Source organism: Pseudophryne corroboree, chromosome 4 (genome assembly GCF_028390025.1).
Source record: "Pseudophryne corroboree isolate aPseCor3 chromosome 4, aPseCor3.hap2, whole genome shotgun sequence".
Lineage (NCBI taxonomy): Eukaryota > Metazoa > Chordata > Amphibia > Anura > Myobatrachidae > Pseudophryne > Pseudophryne corroboree.
This window is the reverse complement of record NC_086447.1, coordinates 716,042,169-716,062,117: the sequence shown is the minus strand read 5'-3', so window position 1 is coordinate 716,062,117 and position 19,949 is coordinate 716,042,169. Positions and strand designations below refer to the sequence as shown.

At 45.4% G+C, this 19,949-nt stretch overlaps 1 protein-coding gene across 1 annotated transcript in view; it reads left to right on the top strand.

The window, feature by feature from the left end:
- HNRNPLL (heterogeneous nuclear ribonucleoprotein L like) overlaps nt 1–19,949 on the top strand; it is a 120,365-nt gene that overhangs the window by 58,233 nt on the left and 42,183 nt on the right. The window contains exons 2-6 of the mRNA XM_063918000.1: nt 6,932–7,050; nt 8,498–8,735; nt 8,952–9,039; nt 15,449–15,543; nt 15,626–15,698. Of these exons, the coding sequence (XP_063774070.1) occupies nt 6,932–7,050; nt 8,498–8,735; nt 8,952–9,039; nt 15,449–15,543; nt 15,626–15,698 (613 nt within the window). The remainder of the gene's footprint in view (nt 1–6,931; nt 7,051–8,497; nt 8,736–8,951; nt 9,040–15,448; nt 15,544–15,625; nt 15,699–19,949) is intronic.

The following is a 19,949-nucleotide window of genomic DNA, read 5'->3' as shown; positions in this document are numbered from 1 at the left end:
TCTTAACGTGGTGTTAAGTTTCCTAAAGTCACACTGGTTTGAACCACTTAAAACGGCGGAGTTAAAATATCTCACGTGGAAGGTGGTCATGTTATTAGCCTTGGCTTCGGCTAGACGTGTGTCAGAATTAGCGGCTTTGTCACATAAAAGCCCCTATCTGGTTTTCCATATGGATAGAGCAGAATTGCGGACCCGTTCGCAGTTTCTGCCAAAAGTAGTTTCATCTTTTCATATGAACCAACCTATTGTGGTGCCTGTGGCTACACGTGACTTGGAGGATTCAGAGTTACTTGATGTGGTCAGGGCTTTGAAAATTTACGTGGCCAGAACGGCTAGAGTCAGGAAAACTGAAGCACTGTTTGTCCTGTATGCATCCAACAAGATCGGTGCCCCTGCTTCAAAGCAAACTGTTGCTCGCTGGATTTGTAACACGATTCAGCAAGCGCATTTTACGGCTGGATTGCCGTTACCAAAATCGGTTGAGGCCCATTCCACTAGGAAGGTGGGCTCTTCTTGGGCGGCTGCCCGGGGGGTCTCGGCTCTACAGCTGTGTCGAGCTGCTACTTGGTCGGGGTCAAACATTTTTGCAAAATTCTATAGGTTTGATACCCTGGCTGAGGAGGACCTCATGTTTGCTCAATCAGTGCTGCAGAGTCATCCGCACTCTCCCGCCCGTTTGGGAGCTTTGGTATAATCCCCATGGTCCTTACGGAGTCCCCAGCATCCTCTAGGATGTTAGAGAAAATAAGATTTTACTTACCGGTAAATCTATTTCCCGTAGTCCGTAGAGGATGCTGGGCACCCGTCCCAAGTGCAGACTTCTTCTGCAATACTTGTATATAGTTATTGCTTCAATAAGGGTTACGTTATAGTTGCATCGGTCTTGCACTGATTATATGTTGTTTTCATACTGTTAACTGGGTAGTTATCACAAGTTATACGGTGTGATTGGTGTGGCTGGTATGAATCTTGCCCTTGGATTAACAAAATCCTTTCCTTGTATTGTTCATCTCCTCTGGGCGCAGTTTCTCTAGCTGAGGTCTGGAGGAGGGGCATAGAGGGAGGAGCCAGTGCACACCAGGAACTAAATTCTTTCTTAAAGTGCCCATGTCTCCTGCAGAGCCCGTCTATCTCCATGGTCCTTACGGAGTCCCCAGCATCCTCTACGGACTACGAGAAATAGATTTACTGGTAAGTAAAATCTTATTTTTTGTATCATTTACATTGTGGAATGTTTTTTTTCTTTGTATTTTCCTCTGGGGCAGCATAATTACACATTTATGAAAGTTTGCACTTGATGGAGCTGTGATTTTTTTTTTTTTTCTAATTATGTGACTGTGAAATCCTCAGAAATAATTAGCTGCAGGTTTCTGATTGGGGTATCATGTTTCCCCGAAGGAGTACAGTTGAGTATAAAGGCAATACTTCAGCAATTAATTGGGGCAATTTGTGGGCGATTGTGCAAATAAATCTGCAGTGTATGGAGTTCACGGATGCATCATGGAGGTCAGTGGAGTCAAGGAGTTGCTGTAGAAGAGATTGATCATTGGTGTGGAAATGCAGCAGAGGACAGTAGGATAAATGCATATACAATATAGTGCTCTCCATTACCACTGATGGTGCATCATAACTCTATTATACTTGCATAGGAAAAATAAATTTAAACCTTTAAAACAAACTTTATTATAATACTTGGAGCATATTAAGCTTGTCAAATTGATTCCTGGCTCGTTTGTAACAGCCTACTTGTCAGTGGTCATAAAGTGGGTACACACTGTGCGATACGCTCCATGTGTTCCCTTCCCTCTCGGGCCTGATATAATCCATACACACTGAGCGATACCCCAAATAATATTGTTCGTTGACGTCACGCTGCAGCCTACCCACACATGCAGTTTTGGCCAACATAGACAAAATTGACCTGCATGCATGGCTGACAGAGGGGGTCGTTGACGACCCCTGGGAACGCGCATCGGCTGTTGTTTACGGCGTACACACTGGGGGTAATTCAGACTTGATCGTAGATGTGCTAAATTTAGCACATCTGCAATCACTTTCACAGGTATGCGGGGGGACGCCCAGCAAAGGTCTAGTCCGCCCTGCATGTCTGGCTCTGACCCCCCCCCCCCCCCCCCGCACAGGTACAAAAGGATGCTTTTGTGCCTGAAGAGTATCTCCCTGGTCACAGCGGCCGCGTGTGATGGCACGCTGTGGCCCTCCCCCCGCATGGTCCAGGCACGCCTGCGTTGAGTGCCCCAAAAACGGCGGCCCAACGCTGCCGACCCACCCCCTCCGGTCCAGCGACCGCCTCTGCCTGTCAATCAGGCAGAGGCGATCACAGGGCTGAGATGCTGATCGCATCTCTGGCATGCGCCGGCTGCGCAGTTCAGACCTGATCACCCGCCGTGCGAAAATGCACAGCAGTGATCAGGTCTGACTTAGCCCCACTGTGCGATATTTTAGTCAGTATTGCTCAGAAGGGGGAAAATGAGCGATATTGACGAAAATATTGCACAGTGTGAATGCATCTTTTTTTTTTTTTTTTTTTAAATACATTTTATTGAGTGGATCATGAAATAGGTACAATGATAACATAACAGAGCACCCGAACATTTTGGGTGCTTAAAATACAAATGTGAATGCATCTTTACTCCTGTGGAAAAATGTAATTCTGTAGTTCTACAAACCACATTTGCCTTTGGGATGCAGGAAAAGTGAGAGCATCCTTCATACCGTAAGTCAGTGGTTCTCAAACTGTGTGCCGTGGCACTCTGGGGTGCCTTGGGACACTTGCAGGGGTGCCTTGGATTGGTGGTTCAGAACCAATCAGAACTATGGTCAATGTAATTGGCAGCTACCAGCTCAGGTTTTTTTACATTAACGTTTTAATGGAAAAAAAATGTAATCCTGTTTGTTATAACACTGTGAAACATTGCTATGTATTAGAAACCTTGATTACCCATGTTTTAATGCTTTCTAACATTAACAAACCAAAGTTATTAGGCTTTGATATGATGTATTTAAAATCTTTCAATAAAACCAATTTTAGGCTAAATATAATTAAAACATGCAAAAGTACTTTCCAGAGAAACGCACAAACACAAAACAAGGAGATAAGCATTAGCACTGAATAGGTCACTGGCATTAAACATTTTGAATAAAAGTTTAGATGTGACCAGTACGAAATCCCGCTGGACGGGATACCGGCGGTCGAAATACCGACACCGGAATCCCGACCAGCAAAATCCCGACAGGGGTGGCGAGCGGAACGCAGCCCCTTGCGGGCTCACCAGGCTGCGGGCACGGTGCCTTCCTACGCTCAGCACACTATTTTATTCTCCCTCTATATGTGTCATGGACACCCACGGAGGGAGAATATGTCTGGATTGTGCTGGTCGGGATTCCGGTGTCGGTATTTTGACCGCCGGAATTCCGTCCGGCGGGATCTTGACCGCATACCATTTAGATGCCTTTTTAATTCCCAGTCGGTTTCAAAGCTTCGAATAAACTAAACCAAAGGAAGAAAAAATAATTTCTACATTAGCTGGAGATGATTGAGCAGTCAGAAGTTGTTCAATAATGGGAAATACGTTACGTTTTGAATTGAAGTTAACATGAAGATTAAACCATGAGGTATTTTTCTGTGTATTGCTTGTTTAATGTGTTGGTGTTGTTTACTCTTTAAGACTGGGAGTGTTAACTGTGTGGTTTTTTTTTCCCAGTCCTTTGGGAATGTTTGGGGAGAAGCTTGATGCTAGGCAGATTTAGCACCTCTGTTTTCTGATTCACCCAAAAAATAAAAATAAAAAAAGTGATTTTTAAAAATAAATAAATACATTTTGGTTTAAACCAAGGTGGTTTAAACCAGCCAACCCTGATTAAGTGAATCCTGCCCCTCACTACATAACTGAGCCGAAGGATGACATTTAAGTTTTAAACACAACTTAATTAATGTAATATTTTTGTTTAAATTTATCAATAAGAAACTTTTGGCCTAGGGGTGCCATGAAAAAAAATCTGATACTCGAGGGAGCCGTGATTCAAAAAAAAGTTTGGGAACCATTGCCTTAAGTGGTTATACATTTTAGACCTTTGTTCTTTGTGCAACTAAGTCTATTTGTCTGATATCGCATTTTAACATGCATTTCAGGTGCTATAGTGAGAAATATATAATGATTGGATTTATTATTGTTTTCAGTGGTCACATCCTGTTGTGATAGGGATATATTATGCTCAGTATACATCAGGCATGTCAAACTCAAAATCCCAACTGTGCTGAATATTCAAGGTCTAAGTGTGTGGGCCAAAAGAAAAAAAAAGTCTTCTGTGCAGTTTTAAAAGGCTGACGTGGGTGTTTGCATCGGTTCCGGTATGAATGGTCGACCATGTTATGGTCGACCACTATTGGTCGACATTGACATGGACACATGGTCGACACATGAAAATGGTCGACACATGAAAAGGTCGACATGAGTTTTTTAAACTTTTTTTGGTGTCGTTTTTTGCGTAAAGTGACTGGGAACCCCAATTAGTGCACCGCGTCCCCTCGCATGGCGAGCGAGCTTCGGGCATGGTGCCTTCGCTCCGCTACCTCTTCGCTCGGCACAGATTACCGTTCCAATCGTAGTCCACGTGGATCGTAAAGTATGGAAAAATTCCCCAAAAGAAAAAAAGTTAAACCATGTCGACCATGTCAATGTCGACAAATAGTGGTCGACCTAATGACTGTCGACCATAACATGGTCGACCATGTGAGCAGATACCGTTTGCATCACTGACTGCAGTGTATTAAGACCCATGTGACTGATTTTGCTGCTTTGTACTCCCCTGTGCTGGCACGAACCATAGACATATAGTTGAGGCAAATCTGTGTACTCGTATATTTGAATTTTTGATCTAAGCCAGACAGCTTGGAACCACTATTTAATATCAATATCAGTATTACCGGTTCCGTTGTTTTTTTTCTCTTTCTTCTTTATTTTGTATATCCAACTACTATTTGTTTTATTCATGTTATTAATAAAAATTTATATTTTAATAATTATTGTTTCTTTGATACTTTAAGATCATATAAGAGTGCACCCACAAAAGAGTCTTCTTTTCTCCTTCTTTCTCACATATAGGGGGTAATTCCAAGTTGATCGCAGCAGGAAAATTTTTAGCAGTTGGGCAAAACCATGTGCACTGCAGGGGAGGCAGATATAATGTGCAGAGAGAGTTAGATTTGGGTGGGTTATTTTGTTTCTGTGCAGGGTAAATACTGGCTGCTTTATTTTTACACTGCAAATTAGATTGAAGATTGAACACACCACACCCAAATCTAACTCTCTCTGCACATGTTATATCTGCCTCCCCTGCAGTGCACATGGTTTTGCCCAACTGCTAAAAAATTTCCTGCTGCGATCAACTTGGAACTACCCCCATAGGGGTTATTCAATTGAAGTCGGAAAGACGGCAGTTTCCAACTGTTTTAGGTCGGAAGGGGTTCCGGCCTATTCAATGCTGCCCCCTTTTTTCTGACAAGTCGGGAAATCCGACTTGTCGGAAAGCACGAGGATTGGCTGCTTAAGCCACCAATCAACGTGTATTGTCGGAAGCGCGGCCAATCCCGACAGGTTTTAGCCCCATTTCCGACCATGTCAATCCAGCTTTAAAAAAAGTTGGATTGGCATTGTCGGGACCGGGCCAAACCTATCTGGTTTGGCCGGCCATTGAATACTCACATGCTGGATTCTTTCCATCGGAAAGGATCCAACATGAATTGAATACACCCCATAGGGTATGTAGGGTATGAATTGAATACACCCCATAGGGTATGTTCATATATACAGTACTGTGCAAAAGGTTTGGACAGGTGCAAATGCTGCAAAGTAAGAATGTTTTCAAAAATAGAAGTGTTAATAATGTAAGTTTATCAATATGCAAAGTGAATGAACAGAAGAGAAATTTTAAATCAAATCAATATTTGTGCAAGTGTACCCAGAAGAACTGATGCTGTTTTGAAAGCAAAGGGTTGTCGCATCGAAGTCAGGTATTTTGTGGGATTATAGTCTGGTGTATGATTAACCAAGCATGCCAAACAGGTGATAACTATAATAATTTTCATATGTAGAGCTGGCCAAACTCCTAAAGATTGTCCAATCTGACTGGTTAGAACAAAAGTCTGGTAATGTATGGGAGCAAAGGACAATTATCCATTTTCTCCCAAACACTGAAAAGCAGACAGAAATGGTCAATCAGACAAATAGGTTAAATGCATTTATTTTAACCAATTTGTCTGAATAACCGTTTTGTCCGTTTTCTGGCATTTCAGAGCAAATGGCCAATTGTTCTTTTTTCCCCATACATTACCAGTTTTGTTTTTTGTTTTTCAACAGCCAGATTGCCCAATCAATCTTTAGGTGTATGGCCAGCTTCGGTTGAAACACAGTAATTAACTGAAACAGACACAGCTGTGTATGAGCCTTAAAACTGGGTAAGGAACAGCCAAATTTGGCTAAACCGGTGAAGTTGTGAGAGACTCTTTCATGTCACAGGTCATACACCATGGCAAGACTGAGCACAGCAATAAGACACAATGTAGTTGACGTCACCATGCTCCCAGCAGCCCTGGAAAAGGAGGAGGTGCTGCCGGGTAAGACCATGGTGTTTGACGGCTGAGTTTTAAAGTAATGGCCGCTAATGGTGGCTATAAAGTGAGTAGGGGTACGGCCTACCGGCTACCAGATTCTTAATGGTACGCCATACTGGAGCGTAACACTACACTTGCAGGGCTGGGCAACATAAAATGTGCATTGGGCCGTATGTTTGACATGTCTGGTATACAGAGATTTTTTTTTCTGTGTTTTTTTTTTTACATTTAATTTTTATATCAAAAACCCTTTATCGGTCATAATTTCTCAAACCAAGTATCTTCTAATGTCATGTACAGGATGGAGGTGGGAACCATCACAAAGTGTCGGTCTCTCCAGTGGTCCATGTGCGAGGACTGTGCGAATCTGTTGTGGAGGCTGACTTGATGGACGCACTTGCAACGTTTGGAACGATATGGTAGGTTTCATTTTTAGATTTATATGCAGAATGAACTAATGTTTAGTAAGTGTCTCCACTGTCATTGTAGACTGGCGCCATGTTTGGTGCTTTTCCATAGCAGACTTTGGGGTACATGTACTAAGCAGTGATTAAAGTGGAGAAGTGAGCCAGTGGAGAAATTTCCCATGGCAACCAATCAGCTGCTCCATACAGTTGTATAGTATGCAAATTAGAAATGTTACGTCAGTGCTGATTGGTTGACATGGGCAACTTCTCCACTGGCTCACTTCTCCACTTTTATCACTGCTTAGTACATGTCCCCCTCTGTTCTAAACGTGCTTGAAACGGATAATAAAATAAAAATGCCCAAACAAGTTTTTTTAAAAATAAAATAAAAATAATAGTCCTGGAAATACAAGTGCATCTTATTGGTATCTTCTCATCTTATTTGGGGTTAGTAGCCGAGTACACCTAAACAGATTCCACTTCATGTACTTGAATGCTGCAGGTGATTCTGCAAATGTGCAGGACAGGAAGTGTTGCTGGTGGCAGGAAGGAAGCAGACAGATGAGCTGACAACTACTAAGACTGGGCAATCTGAGATAGTAATGAGTATATAGTTCAGCAGTCCTTGCACCCAGCATTCCAATAACCATTATAGGGAAGTAGAATATGACAATGTTATTTGTATAGTGTTTCAGTTGCTAGTAATCTTATAGGTGATTACTGTATGTGCAGCAGAAATGCATCAAATATGTTACTGGAGGACAGAGATAAGGAGTCAGAAAGATGCACCCATTTGTTACCCTGGATGGACATAAGTGAATTGTCTTTGACCATCTGCGTTGCGCAGCACAGTGTCCTTACATAAGTGCCCAGAAACCACCATTAGAAATGACTTACTCAGGTATTGAGTAATATGGAAGTAGAGTACAAGCAGAGCATTAGATATATTGCTTATACTCTATAGCCACCATATTAAAAAGTGCTGTATAGAGCATATTTATTCATTTAGGCAGTCCCTACCCCACTGGGGCTTAATCTAAATCCAAATCCTCTTAATCTAAACCCGAAGCACCCCTGCAAGTGTCTCGTGGCACCCCAGGGTGCCTAGGCACATAGTTTTGGGAACCACTGCTCTAACACACACAGGTCTTTTTTGTCAGCCACCAATAAACCTACCAGTATGCTTTTGGAGTTTGAAAAAGAACTCGCAGAAACACAGGGAGAACATACAGATTCCACACAATGCCCTCGTCAGATTGGAACATGGGACTATGAAGCAGCAGTGCCACCCATTGTGCTGCTGCGGTTTCAGTGAACTTTGTTTTTCAACAGAGTAAAAAAGCAATGTAGTATTATTATTATTATTATTATTATTGTACACTATTGTCTTTACTGATAAATCATAAGTATTTCATGTAAATGCTTACATTTTCCATACTGTGTTTTCTGCTTCTCACAGCTACGTGATGATGATGCCCTTTAAGCGACAAGCACTGGTGGAGTTTGAAGACACTGAATTTTCTAAAAAGTGTGTGACGTTTGCTAACAGCGAGCCAGTATACATAGCAGGGCAGCAGGCCTTCTTCAATTACTCCACAAGCAAACGCATCACCCGGCCAGCAAACACGGAAGACCCTTCTGGTGGGAACAAAGTCCTTCTCTTATCCATTCAGAATCCCCTCTATCCAATCACAGTGGTAAGTCTGCTGGTCACTTTTAACATTTTTAATGCATATACTGTAATTATAGTATTATTTATCTGCCATACAACATTCTCTTCTTTGGATTTTTGTAACATTTTTGTTAGATGTCTATGAAAGTTGCAGTACAGTCCTATTATATGTTCTATACGTATTCTAGATCTTAAAACCCCATAAAATGCCGAACCCTCTTTTTTTTTTTCCCCCCCACAGGATGTCTTGTATTCGGTCTGCAACCCAGTAGGAAAAGTGGAGCGCATCGTTATTTTTAAGAGAAATGGAATCCAAGCCATGGTTGAATATCCTTTTTCATTTTTGGTTACTTACAACTAAAACTAAAAAGGCAAACACAAAATTTAAAACAATTTTTAACAGGGTCATATCAGGGTAGAAAAACACAAATACAAATTGGCGCTAGAGAGCTAAATAGTAAAAATATCACAATTTCTCTGACGTCCTAGTGGATGCTGGGAACTCCGTAAGGACCATGGGGAATAGCGGCTCCGCAGGAGACTGGGCACATCTAAAGAAAGCTTTAGGACTATCTGGTATGCACTGGCTCCTCCCCCTATGACCCTCCTCCAAGCCTCAGTTAGATTTTTGTGCCCGACCGAGCTGGGTGCAATCTAGGAGCTCTCCTGAGCTTCTTAGAAAAAGTTAGTTTTAGGTTTTTTATTTTCAGTGAGACCTGCTGGCAACAGGCTCACTGCATCGAGGGACTAAGGGGAGAAGAAGCGAACCTGCCTGCTTGCAGCCAGCTTGGGCTTCTTAGGCTACTGGACACCATTAGCTCCAGAGGGATCGAACACAGGCCCAGCCTCGGAGTCCGGTCCCAGAGCCGCGCCGCTGGCCCCCTTACAGAGCCAGAAGCAAGAAGAGGTCCGGAAAATCGGCGGCAGAAGACATCAGTCTTCACCAAGGTAGCGCACAGCACTGCAGCTGTGCGCCATTGCTCCTCATGCACCACACACTCCGGTCACTGAGGGTGCAGGGCGCTGGGGGGGGGCGCCCTGAGCAGCAATATTAACACCTTGGCTGGCAAAAATACATCACATATAACCCCCAGGGCTATATGGATGTATATTAACCCCTGCCAGATTCCATAAAAATGCGGGTGAAAAGTCCGCGATAAAGGGGCGGAGCCTATCTCCTCAGCACACTGGCGCCATTTTTCCCTCACAGCTCCGTTGGAGGGAAGCTCCCTGGCTCTCCCCTGCAGTTAATACACTACAGAGAGGGTTAAAAAGAGAGGGGGGGGCACAATTTAGGCGCAGTATACAACATATATGCAGCTATAAGGGAAAACACTTTTTTATAGGTGCTATCCCTGTGATATATAGCGCCCTGGTGTGTGCTGGCATACTCTCCCTCTGTCTCCCCAAAGGGCTTTGTGGGGTCCTGTCCTCTATCAGAGCATTCCCTGTGTGTGTGTGCTGTGTGTCGGTACGGCTGTGTCGACAGGTATGTGGAGGATAATGAGGTGGAGGCGGAGCGAATGCCTGTAAATATGTTGTCACCCCCTGCGGGGTCGACACCGGTGTGGTTGAACTTATGGAAGGATTACGTGAAAGTGTCAACTCCTTACATAAAAGGCCGACGACACGGAACAGCCGGCTACTCAGCTTGTGCCTGTTCCAGCGTCTCAAATGTCATGGGGGGCTCTAAAATCGCCCGCTACCTCAGATAACAGACACAGATGTCGACACGGATACTGACTCCAGTGCCGACATCGATGAGACTGGTGTACCCTCCAAATAGGTCCACCCGTTACAGGATTGAGACAATGAAAAATGTATTACACATTTATGATTATACCCCAGGTACCACATAAAAGGGTATTGTGTTTGGTGAGAGAAAACTATTAGTAGTTTTTCCTGCATCTGAGAAATTAAATGAGGTGTGTGAGGAAGAGTGGTCTTCCCCCGGTAAGAAATTGATAATTTCTACAACGGTTATTGGCAGCGTACCCTTTCCCGCAGAGGATAGGTCACGCGGGGAAACACCCCATAGGGTAGATACAGCGCTTACACGCTTATCAGAAAAGGTGGCACTACCGTCTTCGGGTACGGCCGCCCTGAAGGAACCTGCTGATAGAAAGCAGGAGGTTACCCTATAAGATATAATCACACACTAGGGCATTATATTGCGACCAGCCGTTGCTTCGGCATGGATGGGCAGTGCTCCCGCTGCGTGGTCAGATTCCCTGTCGGAAAATAACTATGGATAGGGACAATATTTTGCTGAAAATAGAGCATATAAAAGACGTGGTCTTATACATGCGTGATGCACAGAGGGATATTTGCCGGCTGGCATCAAAAATAAGCGCTAGGTCCATTGCCGCCAGACGGGGGTTATGGACTTGGCAATGGTCAGGCGATGCCGACTCGAATCGGCACATGGAAGTTGCCCTATAAGGGGGTAAAACTGTTTGGGGATAGTTTTTCAGACCTCGTTTCCACAGCTACTGCTGGGAAATTAATTTTTTTGCCACAGGCTACCCCACAACAAAAGAAAGCACCGTATCATCAAGTACAGTCCTTTCGGCCCCAGAAAAACAAGTGGGCTAGAGGCTCATCCTTTCTGCCGAGAGGCAAAGGTAGAGGAAAAAAGCTGCAACACACAGCTAGTTCCCAAGAGCAGAAGTCCTCCCTGCGTCCGGTAGGTCCACAGCATGGTGCTGGGGCTGCTCAGGCGGACCCGGGTACGGTGGGGGCCCGTCTCAGATATTTCAGCGGACAGTGGGCTCTCTCACATGGATCCCTGGGTCCTTCAAGTAGTATCTCAGGGGTACAGGCTGGAGTTCGAGACGTTCTTCCCCCCGCCGTTTCCTAAAATCTGCCTTACCGGCACCTCCCTCTGCCAGGGAGACGGTGTTGGTGGATATTCAACACTATAATCACAACAAGTGATTGTCAAGGTGCCCCTCCTTCAGCAAGGAAGGGGTTACTATTCCACAGTGGTTGTGGTACCTCAACGGTTCGGTGAGACCCATCTTGAAATTAAAATACTTGAACTTTTATATCAGAAGATTCAAGTTCAAGATGGAATCGCTCAGGGCGCTTATTACGAGCCTGGACGAGGGGGATTACAGGGTCTCCCTGGACATCAAGGATGCGTACCTGCATGTCCCCATTCCCCCCCCCCCCCCCCCCTCACCAGGAGTACCTCAGATATGTGGTACAGGACTGTCACTATCAGTTCCAGACGCGGCTGTTGGAGTTATCCACGGCACCGAAGGTCTTTACCTAGGTAATGGCCGAAGTGATGATACTCCTTCGCAAGAAGGAAGTTTTTATTGTCCCGTACTTGGACGATCTCCTGATAAAGGCGAGGTCCAAAGAACAGTTGGTAGTGGGGGTAGCACTCTCTCGGGAAGTGCTACAACAGCACGACTGGATTCTCAATATTCTCAATAAAGTCACAGCTGGTCCCGACGACACGTCTTCTGTTCCTGGGAATGTTTCTGAACGCAGACCAGAAAAGAGTGTTTCTTCCAGTGGAAAAAGCCGAGGAGTTGTCATCTCTAGTCAGAGACATCCTAAAACCAGGACAGGTGTCGGTACATCAATGCACACGAGTCCTGGGAAAAATGGTAGCTTCGTACGAAGCATAATTCCATTCGGAAGACTCCACGCAAGGACGTTCCAGTGGGACCTGTGGGACTAATGGTCCGGGTCCCATGTACAGATACAACAGCGGATAACCCTGTCAGCAAGAAACAGGGTGTCGCTGCTGTGGTGGCTGCAAAGGGCTCATCTACTAGTGGGCCGCAGATTCGGAATACAGGACTGGGTCCTGGTGACCACGGATGCCAGCCTTCGGGGCTGGGGTGCAGTCACACAGGGAAGAAATTTCCAAGGAGATTTCGCTTCACATAAATATTCTGCAGCTAAGGGCCATTTACAATGCCCTAAGACAAGCAAGGCCCCTGCTTCAGAACCAGCCGGTACTGATCCAATCAGACGACATCACGGCGGTCGCCCATGTACACAGACAGGGCGGCACAAGAAGCAGGATGGCGATGGCAGAAGCCACAAGGATTCTCCGATGGGCGACCTACACCCAGGAGAATGGGGACTTCATCCAGAAGTTTTCCAAATGCGGGTAAACCGTTGGGAATGACCACGGGTGGACATGATGGCGTCCCGCCTCAACAAGAAGTTGAAAAGATATTGCGCCAGGTCAAGGGACCCTCAGGCGATCGCTGGGGACGCTGTAGTGACACCGTGGGTGTACCAGTCGGTTTATGTGTCTCCTCCTCTACCTCTCATACCCAAGGTACTGAGAATAATAAGAAGGCGAGGAGTGAAAACCATACTCGGGGTTCCGGATTGGCCATGAAGAGCTTGGTACCCGGAACTTCAAGAGATGCTGGCAGAGGACCCTTGGCCTCTGCCGCTCAGACAAGACCTGCTGCAGCAGGGACCCTGTCTGTTCCAAGACTTACCGCGGCTGCGTTTGACGGCATGGCGGTAGAACACCGGATCCTAAAGGAAAAGGGTATTCCGAAGGAAGTCATCCCTACCCTGATCATAGCCAGGAAGGATGTCACCGCAAGACATTATCGCCGCGTTTGGCGAAAATTTGTTGCTTGGTGGGAGGCCATGAAGGCCCCGACTGAGGAATTTCAACTATGTCGATTCCTGCACTTCCTGCAAGCAGGGGTGACGTTTGGGCCTCAAATTGGGGTCCATCAAGGTCCAGATTTCGGCTCTGTCGATTTTCTTCCAGAAAGATCTGGCTTTACTGCCTGAAGTTCAGACTTTGGTTAAAGGAGTACTACATATTCAGCCTCCTTTTGTGCCTCCTGTGGCACTTTTTGGATCTCAACGTGGTGTTGGATTTCCTAATGTCGCATTGGTTGAGCCACTTAAAACCATGGAGCTAAAGTATCTCGCGTGGAAAGTGGTCATGCGGTTGGCCTTGGCCAGGCGTGTGTCAGAATTGGCGGCTTTGTCATGTAAAAGGCCTTATCTGATTTACTGTATGGATAGGGCAGAGTTGAGGACTCGTCCTCCGTTTCTCCCGAAGGTGGTCTCAGGTTTTCACTTGAACCAACCTATTGTGGTGCCTGCGGCTACTGGGGACTTGGAGGATTCCCAGTTGCTGGACGTAGTCAGAGCCCTGTAAATTTTATTTTTCCAGGACGGCTGGAGTCAGGAAAACTGACTCGCTGTTTATCCTGATGGCACCCAACAAGCTGGGTGCTCCTGCTTCTAAGCAGTCTATTGCGCGCTGGATTTGTAGCACTATTCAGCTGGCGCATTCTGCGGTAGGATTACCGCAGCCTAAATCAATAAAAGCCCATTCCACAAGGACGGTGGGCTCGTCTTGGGCGGCTGCCCGAGGGGTCTCGGCTTTACAACTTTGCCGAGCAGCTACTTGGTCAGGAGCAAACACGTTTGCAAAATTCTACGAATTTGATATCCTGGCTGAGGAGGACCTTGAGTTCTCTCATTCGGTGCTGCAGAGTCATCCGCACTCTCCCGCCCGTTTGGGAGCTTTGGTATAATCCCCATGGTCCTTACGGAGTTCCCAGCATCCACTAGGACGTCAGAGAAAATAAGAATTTACTTACCGATAATTCTATTTCTCATAGTCCGTAGTGGATGCTGGGCGCCCATCCCAAGTGCGGATTGTCTGCAATACTTGTACATAGTTATTGTTAACTAATCGGGTTCTTGTTGTGAGCCATCTATTCAGAGGCTCCTCTGTTATCATGCTGTTAATTGGGTTTCATATCACAAGTTGTACGGTGTGATTGGTGTGGCTGGTATGAGTCTTACCCGGGATTCAAAATCCTTCCTTATTGTGTACGCTTGTCCGGGCACAGTATCCTAACTGAGGCTTGGAGGAGGGTCATAGGGGGAGGAGCCAGTGCACACCAGATAGTCCTAAAGCTTTCTTTAGATGTGCCCAGTCTCCTGCGGAGCCGCTATTCCCCATGGTCCTTACGGAGTTCCCAGCATCCACTACGGACTACGAGAAATAGAATTATCGGTAAGTAAATTCTTATTTTTAATAAGATCTTCTAAAAAATCGTACTGTTGCAACATATACTTAAAACATAATATGTATATAGATTAGGGCATATCTAAGCACTTCACTTAATGAAAAGTTCCATATAAGAATATATAGAATTAGTAAATTTTCGCTGGAACTCAAGTGAGGAAGTTCATCCACATATTAATGCCACAGTCTAGGAACAGGTTTAGGCGAATGGAATAGTTACCAACTGCTGTTGGAGATGAGGACCTTGTGGTAGCTTGGTTCAAGATGCTGCTTTGTCCAATAGTGAGCTCAGGTCCGTATTTGCAAATGTCCAATTCGCAGATGGAAAAGTTCCTATATCCGACTTCCAGGCTTTAGTCTCGGGATGAATATAATAAAGTCCAGCTCCTCCACCTCATATCAGGGTAAGCTGATTTCGCTCAAATGTAAATATAAGGTGACGTCCGTCCAAAGCTTGGAACTGACTAGAAGTGAATTTCGTGACCATGATCTGTAGGCTACATAATCGCATAAGGGGTTGTGTAATATCAGCATGCAAATGTAGCAGCTCACAATAACCAGGCAGACATTTGCTTCCATTGTATATCACTACTTCCATCAAAAATATTAGCTTATGTGTATTGGATAGGTTGAAAATGAAGTAACTTGTGTTTGAATGTGTCTGCATAGATGAGCGATTCCTTAACATAGCTGAACATTTGAGACTGTGCATTGTGCCCAGAAGGCCAAAGCTGCGCTGAACGGAGCAGACATTTACGCTGGATGCTGCACGCTAAAAATAGAATATGCCAGAGTAAGTCTCTCTCACACTGCCTGTATCTCTGTGTTGTGTCCTCAGCTGCAATAACATTGTCCGTTTGTTTCACTGTACACAGCCCACGCGTCTCAATGTTATCCGGAATGACAATGATAGCTGGGATTACAGCAAACCCTACTTGAACAGGCGAGGTAGGAATTTTATTATATTGGCTCATTTTAACAATCGGTAAGCATGGTTAATAGAGTTCTGTCTGAGTAAGGCCTGGGATTGTTGCCCAGTAGGTCCTGGTTTAGTAGCGGTCTCTGTGTTGGACTGCTCAGAGACCGGGAAAAGCCCACACATATGCTTGCAGTGGCAGAGACTGTTTCTCCGAGCAGCTCCAGTCCCTCTTTTCCCCTCTCACATTCTTATCTAACTATGCTGTGGGGAAGGAATGCATTTCCAAGCCATAAACTTGCACGCTGCATCTCCACGGACAAGACTTTGCTCCCAAGCACAAAAGCTGGACATGGCATTCAGAAGTCTAGCGGAGGACCTTCCGGCAGGCTGACTCTACACCTCTTATTGCACTACATCGGCAACTGCAAACAGGTCTCCGAAAAGCCCTCCTAAAACCACAGACTTGCAACTCACCTTGACTGCATTCTGCATGCATCATCCTCACCACCACAGGCTCCCAGTGAAGGACATTTGAACAGCCCTCTGCATACTTGCATGGATTGAATATGCTGTCCTAGATCCATGAAATCTGTCACCTGGATGTATATTGACTTAATTGCAGTAAAGTGAATGCAAATCGGTCTTATATCAGGACTGGCAGGGCATGGCAAATGTACACTATATTGACTTTTGAACACTGTCCTTTTAATTGTAGATCATCACTGTTGTGTATTGATGACCAGTGATTAATGCAGTGTAAGCAGAATTTACACTAAGTATTGTTACTACTTTGGCTTCTATACAGTGTCACATTATTCATAAGCACCAAACACTCATTCACGCCCTAATTGTTTTGTTTGAAGTTGAAATGCAATTGCAGAGAAAGGAATGGTGAGCATTGTACAGAAACCCCAAGTGACACGATAGTGCATGCATGGGAAATAGTATCAAATGTGCCATATTCTTCTAGATTTATTCTGAAGTGTATTTCACAGGACGTTTTTATTCTTTTGTGATTTAGATTTTTTTGCAGACCTAGTAAATTTCTTTATCATTCATGGGGGACACAGGGATGACACCTGGGTATAGGTGGTGAGCTGGAGTCTGGGCACCAAATGGCTAAGTTTCTTTTCCCAGCAGCCCAGGCTCCCTATACCCCTCCCCCAGCCTCTATGTCCTGTTTCTGTTTGGTAATGGCTAAAACCAAGTTGGGGAAAGAACCTCTGACGTTACCAGGGGCAGGATCAAGGCCAGAAAATGGTACCTTAAATGTACTCTCGCGAGCTCGCTTCACTCGCCACGCTTCGGACTCAGTGTCTCGTTCACCACCAGGTTTCTAAAGGGAGTAGTTGTTGGTGTGGATAGTGAAAGTGCAATCCCACCAGCCTTGCTCCTCACCCTGAAGTCAGAGGTCCTTTAGCCAACTTGGTTCTAGCATCTACGATTACCGTTTGGTGCCCAAGTATTGTCGACCTTTTGACCCATATAGTTTCGACCTAATGTCTATTTACTGTAGATCTGCTATATCACACCCCTGTTTTATAGGGGTTGTCGTTAAGCAGCCTCATAATAGTCCGCCGTGTGCAGCACATTAGATGTTACCATTTCTGTTGCAAAATCATGTATACTTTTACATATGTTTTTAAACCTATGAGGAATTTAGTTCTCAATTATAATCTCTTTATCTAAATGTGGGTTGAGGCTATGGCAAAGACCCTTATTTTAGAAATTAGGATTAGAGTTAAGCGGTTGCAAACACAGATGACAGTCTTATCCACTTGTGGGCAAATCGGGCGACATACTGACATGGGCTGGACGGCCAGATCTCTTCCAGTGTCACAGGAACATGTGCAATAATTAGCCTTTCTAACAGGGACATTGTGCGGTCACACATTTTATTCAGTCCAAAAAGTAAAACAAAAATGGCTGAACTTCTGTAAGTGCCAACATAACATATTACACATGAGAAATTGCAATGTAGCTTACGTGTAAAGTGTGTAATCTGGGTTGGAGAAAGTTATATGGTGCTGTGTCTGGGAGTATGTTACAGTGTGTTAGTACTGCCACTGGGGTAGTACCCTATGGTAGATAAAGGGTAAATCAGCGTAATGTGGTGTGTTAGTACTGCAGTCAGCAGGGCACTTCTACTGCATTGCATGCCAGCACCCAAATAGCAAATAGCTTTTCTCTGTCTAATGCAGATTTCACAAGGAAAGCACACGGCAGGTCCTGGCGTGCAATGTTAGTACATGAGCCTAGTGTATAATTGTTGTGCAGTAATTCACTCATTGACCGCTAGAGTCGTAGCATTTATTAACAGTATCAATATCCAAGCCACTGCATGTAATTTACATCTGTAGAAAGCGCTCCTGTAAAGAGATTTTTCTGCTGCGGGGTACACTGGGCTCCACAAGGAATAGACATAGGGGTGTAGAGTAGGATCTTGATCTGAGGCACCAACAGGCTGAAAAGCTTTGACTGTTCCAAGAATGCATAGCGCTGCCTCCTCTATAACCCCGCCTCCCTGCACAGGAGCTCAGTTTTGTAGTTGGTGCCGCAGATAGCAGGCACATAACAGAGAGGCTGCTCCAGGCAGCCCTAAGAAGAGCTTTTTTGAAGAAAAAGTGAAGACTACTAGGGCAGCAGCGGTGTCTAAATGTCAGAGACATTCACTGCTGCAGCTCCAGCTCTCCCCAGCGGCGCTGTACACTCCCGAGCCCTGGTTGCCGGGTAACTACAGCAGGAGGCTCCGGTTTTCTTCATGGTCAGGCACACACGACGGGGGCGCTTCGGGAGGTGGTGAGTGGGTCCCGCTTGCGGGACCCGTACTTTATCGCGATCCGGCGCGGTCAGTGGGAGGCGGGCCGCGTGCGCTGACGGTGGACACTGTGGCAGTACAGGCGATCCTACTAGATCAAAGGGCATGGACGCAGGTCAGGTTTTCTCTCTAAACCATTTTAATAGTAGCCCACAGTACCCGGTGGTTTTGCCAGCAGGGGGATAAGGCTTAGACCTGAAACCCCTCCCCCAGCCCCAGGGCGCCATTTCCCGCAAATGTTCCCGCCCTGGAGCTGCATATCTGTCTCTCCCTCACTCCCTGCCAGTGTCTGGGCGCCATTTCTCTCAGCTTCACTGTTCCTGGGACTGCTTGGGCAAATCCTCCTGTGTAAAGCCGCCTGGTTGTCAGTCGTGTGACTTTACATGACACTTAAGTATTCTACCTGCCTTTTTTAGACAGTTAGTTAAGAGAGAGTGCATTTAGTCAGGGTTTTATAGTACAATTACCCTGTGATATACATCCAGTTCTTACTGTGCAGTGTTATATCTATTGACTACATAGCTATATATATATATATAAGCTAGTCTAGTGCAGTATTATTGTTAGTAATAACCTCTGCATTGTACAAACTGTGACTATCTGTGTGTGCATAAGCTAGCTGAGTGGTGTCCATTTCGTGTCTCTCACTCAACTTGCTATCCCTATATTCTATAACCTGAGGGGGCTTGGTGCGTCAGGTTTTATATTTATATAGGATTTTCACAAAGATCTACTTTAATACGTATTTTTCTCTGTGATTTTAGTCACCATATCTCTCCTTTATCTCTGCTAGTGCTGACTACACTGCGCAGGGGTTTGGGTAAGAGGTATTGTGCTGCTTCCAATTATACTGTGTTACCTGATACTGCAAGTTACATCATGTCTGCTTCTGAGGGTAACGGTTCTGGGGCTGAACACACTGCTGGTGTTGCTGAAGCCACAGATCCCTATGAGGAGAATATAGCAGCTGTGGGCTCTGGTTCTGGAGGCTCCTTGCCCCCCAGTGGGACTATGGCAACGGAGGTACTTAATGACCCACCGTGGGCCGCTTTTTCCACGCTTCTACATACGCTAGTTAATAAACTAACACCCCCTATGCCGGTACAACCGTATGTGGTCCCTGCAGCTAACCCGCCGTGGGTGGACGACTTATCTGCTCAATTGAAGAAATTGAACCAGTCTCTGACTACTAAAAAGTCTGACCCTCGCTCGCCCAAGCCCAAGGGGTCCTCTAGGCGAGCTCTTATCTCCTCGCAATCCACTGCTGTCACTGACACCTCGTCTGATGAAGACGGCACTTACACTGACCCCACAGATTCTGACACAGATACTGCTGATGGGGAGGGTAGTTCACATGTGGATGTTCCTGATCTTTTGGAGGCTATTAAGTTGATTTTACAGATTACGGATGATCCCGAGGCATCCGTCCCTCCTAAGAAACCAGATAGGTTCAAGAGTCAGA